Source organism: Ascidiella aspersa, chromosome 2 (assembly GCF_963924565.1).
Source record: "Ascidiella aspersa chromosome 2, kaAscAspe10.2, whole genome shotgun sequence".
NCBI classification, from domain to species: domain Eukaryota; kingdom Metazoa; phylum Chordata; class Ascidiacea; order Phlebobranchia; family Ascidiidae; genus Ascidiella; species Ascidiella aspersa.
In genome coordinates, this window is record NC_139448.1 from 28,381,347 (window position 1) to 28,392,531 (window position 11,185).

The following is an 11,185-nucleotide window of genomic DNA, read 5'->3' on the forward strand; positions in this document are numbered from 1 at the left end:
AACTGATTTGTTTTTGACCGGTAGTCAGTAAAACATCAAAAGCGTGTGGTTTACGACACCAGGACACTAATGCGTTACTTTAAAGAACAATATGTTGTTTAAATCAATGTATTTTATAAAAGGTCAAGATTTTGTCAAAAAAGTGTTTCAAATTTTTAGGTAAAAATTTCCAATTTTTAGGTCAAAACATAATCGCCCTAATGACAATTAATTGAGGTTAAGCAACGGGCAAATATGGCAAATTTGTTTCGTTTGAGGTGCCACTTTTCGGCCATGCTACGCGGCTTTGTTTTAGCTCTATACGTATGTAGAAACGTCGAGGTATCTATAGTAAAACGTCGTGGTACGTCCAACGCGCTTAAGAATCGCCACAAATCCAGCACATTACAGATTTCGTTTATAGAGTCACTAATAACGATTTGGAGGGAATAGATGCGACAGCGTGTACAACCAGGCTGGTCAAAAGCACACGCTCCTTATGAAGCTTGAGTAAGGAATAACAGCTTCCCCCCTTTGACGCAGCCTTGAGTCGAGGTCGGTCAAATCGCGGAAAAACTCTTTGCTGGCGTCGATCGCGAGTTTATCAGTAAAGTCGTACCTGAATAACAACGCAATGAATGGATAACTTGCACAGCATTTGCAACACTCTAAGATAGTAATTCCACAATTTAATCTAACAAAAATAGTGAAATTTAAAAAAATAAATGAAATAACTTACATTAATGTTCTCTCAAAATTTATTTTTATCGGGTAAATTAGGGATTGTTTGATAAGCTTGCTAGTGCTATATGGCATACCAATGACCGATGTATGTAAACAAAAATACAATATTTTTCATGGCACTTGCAATGTTACAAGAGTTTAGGCTACTCACTTTGTGTTCGCCAAAGTCATGTCCTCGTTCGAGTTCGGATTGTACCGAACAAAAGTGCGCAGAAAACATTTTGTGTGGTAAACGTCCTCGCTCTCGAAAATGTCTCCCGGGTTGTTCTCGAAAGAGGTTTTCCCTGTAGATTTCGCCCCTTCTTCGTATATTAGCGAGTGCCTGTGTAATTGATAAGTTTAAATCAGTTTATTTGCAACTGTGTGTTAATATTTAAACTCAGTTGAATGATTTACTTTAGAAAATGTCTAATAAGCATTTTGGTATAATTAACCATTAACATATACGAGGTTATATTGTATTGACCGACTTCGGCTGGTAAGTCAATTATAGTTGCATAATTTATTTTTGTATGAAGTTCTTTTCACTAAAAATCTTGCTGTGATGAACACAGTAAAATGCATGTTAGGAAGCAATGCCGTACACAGAATTGTCGAATGGGGCGTTTTCCAAAACCTCCTTTTCAACATGGCATTAACTGAGGGCTTTAGGTTAGGGCAAATCAACTCAAACTAATGAACGCGGATTTTGTCCTTTTTTAATCATAGAATCAAATTTGCTTCAAAATTCTTAAACTGCAGCATTTATTGTCAGTCCGGTGTCAGTTTATGAACGAACCATGTGATAAGGTTTACGCGGAAACACACCCTTCTATGGTTGTTATCCGTCGGTGCATAGCGCATATTGACATATAGTGTTATAAATAACCCGTCGGTCGCAACTTGCACATTGCCATGCGCCCTTTTATTCACACGTTAAATAAAGTTCAGGCTGGCTAGGTAGCTGCTTTTAATGTTTTAGGTTGGGATAACTAATATACAATAAAATCACAATAAACTTTTAATACGACACATGTACACACTTGACCTTCATAAACGCATATTGCTCATGCGGTGTGTAGGAAAAAATGCAAAGCAATGTAAACATAAACCGAAGTTTTAAAACTCCAGTGGTCCAAGTTTTTCGTATGATAGACGTTAAAAGTGTATGTTGAATGATTTGAACGCGATTATAGTGACTGTCGGATTTGCTTATAAAGTTTAGTCTGCTTCGAAAAGGTAACGCTATAGTGTACATCTTTGCAAAATACGTACGTGGGTACATAAAGTTTATCAAGAACCACGCACACATATACGCATCGATTTTGTCTTTGTAATTATTATCAGTAATGACTCGCGTCGCTGTTAATAAATGACATGACCTGTCTTTGGCAACACGACTAAACTTTAAAAGTAATTCGGACAGAAAATGGCTGGGAATGAGGTAATGTAGATATTGTTATACACAATTTTCCCCATTTGTTTAGTGCCTTGTTTTTGCGTTTGCAATACACGAAATGAGTTTAGTTGTCTAAACTATAGCAGGGCTGCAAAGTCAGACTCGGGATTTTGGACTCGAGTAAGCCTACCACTACCCGATACCCAAATTGTAAAAGTGGAATAGCGTAGTATTTCCAACCACGTATATTGTGGGTGAATGAGGTATATAACAACACACAAACGCTGTATATCCACCCAGTTTGTTAAGAAGATGAGTTGACAAGATCTTGTAGGGTTAGAACCGCACTGGGTGTAGTACTCGGGTTTATATTTTTTTGAGTTGGACTCGGGTTGTTTTTAACAGACTCCACAGCCGTTAGAACAGTTCAAATGTGTTTGTTAAGAAATTCACTTTAACTTGACAAATGCAATTGCAAACGATTCGGAAGGGAAATTGACTTTAACAACCGATGAGTTAAAACTTTGGGAGGTATTAAAAAAATATATATCTTTGAGCAACAAAAGTACTAACCTCATCGTCATGCATCCGTAGCGTACGGCTAGCTTTTTCAGGTAGCTCTGGTGGTCGCTGAAGTGAACGACCGCGCAGTTCCAGACCAGCGTAGCCACCACATCAAGAGCACCATGCTTTGGCAGGGATGGTAGATCGGAAGAAATTGCAGACGCTAAGACAGCGTAGTCATCCACGATCAGCGGCTCCAGGGCCCCCACAAATTTCCGCACCACTTTGTAGTACTGTCAAAAGACAGAGCGTTTAAGGAAACTTTTGTATTTTAAAAGGATAACACGCCAATGTGCAAGTAATGAGTTGCCACGAGTTTTTAGATTGTGGTGACCAATCCGGCCCTGAAAATTTTACAACACAGAAAAACTTAAAAATGATTGTACAATTGTTAATGTTATGTACAAATCAATGAAAATAGAATCTTCCAAAGAAGTAAATTTATCAGGTAAAGAATTTTAAGGTGTTTAGTGGACACCTTGATACTTCCTCACGAACCCCTGGTTAAGAACACCTGTTTTAAAAAAAAAATCGGGATGTACGTATTTTGTGACTTCTCGTACCATTCAGTATCAAGTATATATTTTAGTGAACCCGCATCAAAAACTACCCCATAACAGTCCGGTGTAATATATGTGATATCTGGTGGAGTTATTTTGGTTTGTCACAATGAGGTAGGCATTCAAGTGTCGCCACCGTCCCATTGTCTTGATTTCCGTCTGTTTTAGGCTTCAATGCTTTTATGGCAAGTGTGTAAAAGATATCTTTTTCAACTTATAGTTTCCCCACGTCACGCGTTTCTGTGCGTTATAGGTGCATAACCTTTAGAGTCAATTCATTAGAAAATTAAAAAAAAGGATTTTCGTTGCTGTTGACGATTTACTCCATAAGTCCAAAGGCAATAATCCCACAGATACAAGCCAGCCATTTACTGACTGTTTGACATAACCTACTAGTTTATTTATATATAGATAAAATTCAGTCCTGAGTACAACAGTAACGCGCATAAAACACACAGAAAATGTAACTCCGAAGTCCGTACCTCGTTCAGGAAGAAGTGATAATGCAGGTCGACGTCGAGCGGCTGAGTGATGCGCTTGTTGTCGTAGTAACACTCGACACACTTCTTCTCGATGTTGCCCAGGAAGTCCTCGTTCGTCATAGGGAAACTGAGCCAGGGACGAAAGACGCGATCGGCCAGGGTGTTCGTGTTGCTGGACGAGTTGCAGACCTGCGGCGTCAGAGGAAATTGGTTTTCAAACAGCTTTTTCGAAACCTTTTTGAAGAACGAACGCACACTTAAGTAGATATCCCAGTGACACTAGACCTTCACCAAAAGTTGGTTTCATTTTTGTCTGTACTGCTATTTGTCTGTTCTTTTTCGCTTAAACTGACGACGGGACCTATATCGTGTGTTTTTAGCTTTGTAGTTGATAAACGTTAAGCATTTTTTTCCTTGGGGAAATATTTATTCTACTAGTGTCCAAAAAATTGTATCTCTCATTTAGCTGCACGGGCATTTATCTGTCATGTTTTTTTTACGTAGGGGATGTCCGGTGCTTATTGTACCCATATCCGATAATTTAGAGAAAAGTATCGCGACCCGATCGGATACCGGTGAGGTCATTACTATCCTGAATCAAACAAAATAGATTAAATTAAAGATAATCATTTTTTCCGAAGGGTATTTAGGCCAAAATTTGCTTCAGGGTTTTTTTAATTCCCATGGTTGTTAACCTTCTATTATTTGATGAATTCCCTGTTGATGAATTTCACTTATCAAGTAGTAATTATTGCGTTGGATGGAAAATCCTTGCTATATCACCTATATTAATTTGGTTTTGGGTCGGCACCGATACCATCCTAAGTATCCGACGAGTATCGAAACGATTCTCGGGTATCAACTCAGATCTAATATTATCCAACATCCCCAATTGTGTTTATATGATGGCTTAAATAATGTATACAATACAAGCGTCATTTTGCATTACACGTATTGCATTGGTGCGTCCTGACGAATATAACATATAGGTGTATGTTTGCAAAAAAGCATCTCTAACATTTCGGAAGCCATTCATTAAGAGCTTTATTTAATGGTTGGATCTTGCTTTTCTAAAGTGCTATCAAAATCAAACCAGGTACATTTGGTTACCAATTTCCAGTAATGTTTAGCAATATTTTCCGAAAGGTCTAAATGTTTTTAGCGGGCTACTTGTCGATTCTAATAAACACGCAACACTATAGGTAGGTTGATTAACTGGCGCTCCCTAACAAGTAGAAGGTCACAGGACCGCAAATTACAACACCTCTTGCCTCCTTATTATTTCCCCTTTTTCGCTTTACCGATACAGCTGGTTGCTTTTTCCAAGACGTGGGCAGTGGGAACTTTTAACTAATATTTTAACCTACAATTACTCAGGCCCTATACGTTGTTTTTTGCTCTAGGCCTACTGTCATCCCAGTTTACATGTTTGCATTTTTTGTTGTTAAATCTCTTTCAAATGACTAGAACTTATTAATGACTGACTTTGACTAAGTCAGGAAAGTCTAAAGAATATTTACAACAGGTCGCTTTCAAAACCATGCGGTTTGCGTAAAACTTCTATCCAGGACTTAAACTCACATTCAGGGCCTGGTTATTGATGTACTCGGTGTGCTTGGTGTGTGGCTCAAGCAGCTGTCGCAGCACCGAGTCAGGCGGGAGCGAAGTGCGCACTTTGCCGGCGACCAGGGTCGGCAGCACGAAGTGCACCACGTTGTGAGTCATGCCCGGCGCGAAAAAGGTCAGCTGCGACTGGGCGTGGGCCTTTGCCAGGTTCCAGCTCGGCTCCACCGGCGTGTGAACCTTGCCCGCGCGGTCCACGATGCTCAGTCCGTGCTCCTGGTGAATGCGGATCTCGCGAACGTCCCAGTGGCATCCGTCGAAGAGCGTGTAGTTGTCGACTGGCAGGGGAAGACGCCAGAGCACGTCGGTGCCCGGATCTGCACGGATCGGTAGATGTTAAATTTTGCTATATATTAATGCTACTCAACTATTTTTAGCAAAGGTCCAGTTACAACAGTTTAAAATTTGCTTAGGTCTGTTATAACTCTTATAAAATAATTTACAGTCATACAAAATGTAATACGGTATAAGTTGCATATGTTCGCTTCAACTGACAATTGTGTAATGTCCGTTACTATAGAAAGAGGTTTTCGATGAACAGCGGCAATCGTTTGCCAAAAAAAAAAACATCATCAAATCGTATTGCTTAATAAATACTAAGACAGATAAGGTCCGGATTCAACACTGAAAAGGTTCGCATTCGGACCGCGGTCCGCCAGTTGAGTAGCCCGCTATACGCTATATACTGTTATATCTGAAAATGTTTTTATGGATGGTCGTTAACCTTATTAAGTAGTAAAATGGTAATAACTCAGTGATTCTCAGCCTTTTGTGGCAATAAGTGTTAATTAATTTTATTACCTTGCAAATTGTTTAGCTATAAATTTTAAATGGCCATTATCCATATATTTAATGGCTAAGGTTTTTTTTAGAAGACACGATTATTACGCAATAAAAGCATTGTGATCATGTGAAGCACACCCCAAAGGTATAACAGTAGAACCACAAGGGTCGTTAAAACGAAGATCACCAACACTTACCGCCTTTAATTACGCCGTGACTGATCGCAGTGTTAGTGATCACGTGACGCAGTACGTCATCCGGAATCAGGGGAACTTTCTGGTCACCGGCGACGAACTTGGAAAATTCCTTCAGGCAGCCGAAAAGCAGTTGCCTGATGTAGGTAGATGAACGCTTTTGTTTGAAAGCGAGCCTTGCATCCGTTTCTACTCTCTTTATCTCCACCATGCGGCCGCCGCGGAATGGCGAGTATTGGCCTGCGAATAACACACGTGTATGATGCACTTCCAAATAAAATTTTGATGAAAGTTTAAACTAAACCAGGGTCGGCAACCTTTTTCTATTGGCGGGCCAAAACCAAACTCAGAAAGGTCTCTGCGAGCCGCACACAATGTTAACTAAGAAAACGCAAAAAAGGCGTTTGTTTGGTAAAAAATTCGAGTTCACGCGTCGTCATTCATACTACCAATGAAACGTGTAATAAAACCAGTTTGTAGAAGAGAGATAACCTTCGTAGTTAATGTAGTTCAGTCTTATTAACCTTTTTGTGTCCGGGCGCACGTGGCGAGTTTTGTTTTTGGTATACCAACATTTCTTTTAAATTTTCTAATTTTTATTATATTGAAAATAAAAATAATAATAATAAAAAACCGAAAATAAAAAAAATGTTAAAAAGTATATGCCAAATATTTTTGAATACGTTTTCCGTTTGTCCGCGACGCACTTGGCAGCCTTCCACGGCGCAACGGTAAAGAAGCGCTGACAGATTTCAAAAGACTGCCTCCAAACTTAAACGAACCGGACGAAGAGAGATCATTCGCGTTAACTGCAAAAATTTTTCGCACTTGCGCGGGTAAAATAGTTAAATCGTAGGCCTATTTGAAATGGACTCGTATCTAGTTTGTCAAAAAAGCGGCGGGCCGGATGAATTACAATGGCGATCCGGCCCGCGGGCCCTAGGTTGCCGACCCCTGAACTAAACGATAACACACTTTACTTTTGTTAAATGATTATTTAACTTTTCCTTAGTTTCTTCAAGGTTTTTAACGTTTGATACAAAATTTTATATCCTGTCAACGATCGTCAGGCCTTACAATTATCCAGTTGTTTTATGAAAAAGAGTTTCGTGGCATGTGTTAATCTTTGGAAAAATGCAATTTAAGTAGTAAATTATCTTCTTGACCGCTGTGTTGAGAGGAGAGAGACACAATTTACCATTAATATGCTTTTAACGCTAAACTAGCGTCCGACAAAAAACGTACCATCTTCTTTCTGGACGTATTTTAGCCTGAAAACTTCCACCCACAAGAGGAGCCTTGTTACAACGTAAAAGAGCGATATCGGCAGAAACAGAACAGCGTAGGTGAGACATTGCACAATTTTCGATACGATCACAGCGTGAGAATTCTTTGCCATTGCAACAGATTATGCTTTAAAATCTATAATCTCTGTAAAACAAAAAAATCGTGGTTTGTTAGCTTAAGGATGTCATTATTCATTGCATAGACATTAAAATACTCGCAAAAGTTGTTCTATTTAGGCAATCCTAAATAAAAACGGAGACTGGGCTAATCAATCTGATATCAATTCGTCGAAAAAGAAGTATGTAATTTTTATGAAGTGCTGTTTAGGAAATTGCAAATTTTAGTTTAGCAGTTTACTTTAAATGTTTGTTATTTAAATTACAAATCAACAATTCTTGTAGTCCATATTGTTGTTCATCTTGACCAAAAAACACATTGCGATTATCTCAGAGTTAAAAAAAACACAGCAAACAACTAAAGAACATCAACTCTTACAATAACGGTTTTGACGATGTGACAGCCAACGAGCAATTTTTAACGCGGCATGTCTTGAACTAGTCAAACATGCCTTTAAAACACGATATCGTTGAGGTTCAGCGCAAACAGCATATCAGCGAGGATCTTATAACACAAAACTTACACCAAACCTATGGCATGTAAGCAGAATGGAATTGATATGCCGTTTAGCCAATAATGCATTTAATGTTTTGCGCATATAACGTTTTACACATACAAGAATAATGACTTGAATTCTACATTTTATTACTAGAGATTTGATGTACAACTTGGTGCCTCGAACTATTAAATGTTGTATAAATTATAGAATAGATTACAGTAAACAAAATTCTTCCTCAGTGCCAGTTCTACCAGCTTTTACACACAATGAAAGAGCTTATTTACAAATGAATCCATGTTTGTAAGATTTATATTTTGTAAACTCACTGCAATTCGTTAATTTTGTAAGCAAGCTGACTGCAATTTGTTTTTGCTACTTCTTTTGGACAAGCGTACCGACATCGGTTTTAAAGCAATCAAACAAAAAAGTCCATTTGTAAAAACTGCAGATTCACATTGTGTTTTACCGCTGCATATTTATAACTAACGAACATTGTTGTACATGTACGATCACAAAATATGGTGTTACACAGAGTGCTGGAAATAACCACATGTGACGCATCCTTTATTAAAAGCATGGATGTATATTGCAATGTTTCACTTTAAAGTTTCTACCCTAAAACAATGGTTTGCAGTGTGCTGTTTTTCGCTCAGGACCGTGGACAAATATTTAACACTATACAAATATTAGCACTGTCTGTATGATTAAACTGATACAAGGTTGCTAACCAAGATGTCGCCGATCAACAGTTCAATGTCAAACTTAACGAAATGACACTCACAACCTTTCCTGTGGTGTTCTAAGTTTTTTGTTTCCTAAAGCAAACCAAACCATACAAAAAAACAAAACTATCATTTCCCGAAACCGTCGGCACTGCCACTGGTCGCGGGATTCTGAAGTATATTTTATCAAACCTTTGTTGTCGCAGGCGCTGTTTTGTGAAAAAAAACGGCTTACCAAGGAGCACAATAGCGAACAAAAAAGGCAACATACTTTACCCAAGTGGAATCTGTTTACTTGTCGTTAAATCTTATCCGGCCACCTATACCACCCCATAAACGTTTAACGGGCTGGCATCGTTAAGCCCGCTGCGACAAGATGGCGGTAGCCAATGAGGCTATTGCTGTGATAAACTTTATCGCCCTTACAGTTACCTGGAACGTAACACGCGACAGATATCTACAATTATGCAAAATTTGGATTTTCAAAGTCATATAGTTTTACAATTTTCAACCGTCGAGGGCTGTACGCATGGAGAAACATTAAGTTGGTGTTTGTGAATAATGCGGGTTTATTTAAACATTATAAGCAGCAGGTTGAGCGTTAGTTATAATGATTCCACCACCGGTGGTATACATTTTCATATTTTGCATGGAACATTTTTAATTTATGAGTAAAACTACATTTTTAAGTAGGTCACCATATACAGACAAATAAACTTCAAAACTCTTCGAATATTTAGACGAAATATTATACATAAATTTTCTGAAAGCTTTCAGAAAAACAAATGGCTAAATAACAGGTGTAACGTCCGCAGCTTTGCGTGTAACGTTTACCTTCACACATTATCACAAATTGCCAAACGGACACAAACTGCCGGAAAAGCTCCCGGCTTATTCGAAGCTTGGACTTTTAAAGCACTCAAGATATAACGGCCAAGCTAAAATCAACATAAAAACTAAGCAATAACAATTTTTGGTTGACTCTACTTTAAACTGTCGCAAACTTGAATTTCTACCCGACCCTATAAAAGGCTAAATCAGATATATTTTATTAAATACGTATACTAGCAAAACACATCGGTTAAAACAAGCTTATCCGATTGGATGTTATTGAACTGCTCAAAGTTGTCTGCACACTTCGGTTTAAATTTAATCTATTGAAATTCTTAAATTAGGTCTTTTACCGGGCGATATACATTCGTTTGTTGAATGATTTTGACGTCAGAATAGTATTAAGTATTAAACTCACTGGCGGTTACAAACGCATGTTTTTTCCGAAGCAGATTACGTAACATCGCGAACGAAGCCTATATAAATTAAACTGTTCTAACAGATTGTAATTTATCGGTTTAAACAAGTTCGTCAAATGTATCCTTTCGTATATTCAAATAATACTTGTTCTACAATTATACAGACTCCATAGCGGTATCAACGTGCGCCGAACAGATGTATTCGAAACATGTTGTACAAAACCATTTTTTGACTATAATGGTATTTTAACTTCCTTTAAATCGCATGTTCACAATTATCTTTTTGGTCGTTTTCAACCTGTAATATCGCAAAACAATAGTTCGTTTAGTAAATTTATTGACCTTCCGATATTTGTTGACATTATTTCCACTTGTTCAGCAACAAACAAAAAATATCTCACCTAAAACTAACTGTGCAACATTACAAGTTTTTAAGTTTTTTAACTCTAAGTAGTTACTAACTGTTCAGCTGTAAACTCTAACTTATAGCACATTAGCATCTAATAAAACCTAGTGGATAGAACTGCCGATTAATTTGTACCCTAATTGGCTGCGATTGCCCCAGGCGCTGCTCTTCGAGCTACCCTTTTATTGTGATTGTCTGTTACTGTAATCTACGTCTCGCGCCAAAAAGTTTTCCAATAAAGGAAAACAACAATACGGAAATCAGACTAGGAGTGGTGCTTGCGAAATTGAAAAACAAAACTGTTTATTTCTTCTGCGATTTCAAACCTTTTTCAGTGACCTAATCGTATATACTACGCAAATATTGCTTTCCTTGTAATCTTGGGGCCTATTGATGGAAAAAAGCTGGTATAGCAAGGTTAGTATTGGCATTTGACAACATCCGAATGATATCATCCAGGCTATTGAGAAAGAAGACGTTATTTGGAGATTCCAAACGGTTTTTCAGATTTGTCATAACTTAATCATATCGTTAAAGTTGTATTACATCCTTTTACGAGGGTCTCAAGCACGCAGCCTGTGACAACATTTTGTGCGG

General features: G+C 38.1%; 1 protein-coding gene across 1 annotated transcript; it reads right to left on the minus strand.

The window, feature by feature from the left end:
* Positions 1-459: 459 nt before the first annotated feature.
* On the minus strand, positions 460-7,706 carry LOC146164695 (uncharacterized). Its single transcript, XM_083382596.1, has 7 exons — positions 7,553-7,706; positions 6,311-6,547; positions 5,289-5,647; positions 3,708-3,896; positions 2,561-2,898; positions 875-964; positions 460-598 (listed from the first exon to the last, which is right to left on the minus strand). Exons 1-7 carry the CDS (start codon positions 7,704-7,706, stop codon positions 460-462), a joined length of 1,506 nt encoding a protein of 501 aa, XP_083238722.1.
* Positions 7,707-11,185: the final 3,479 nt, after the last annotated feature.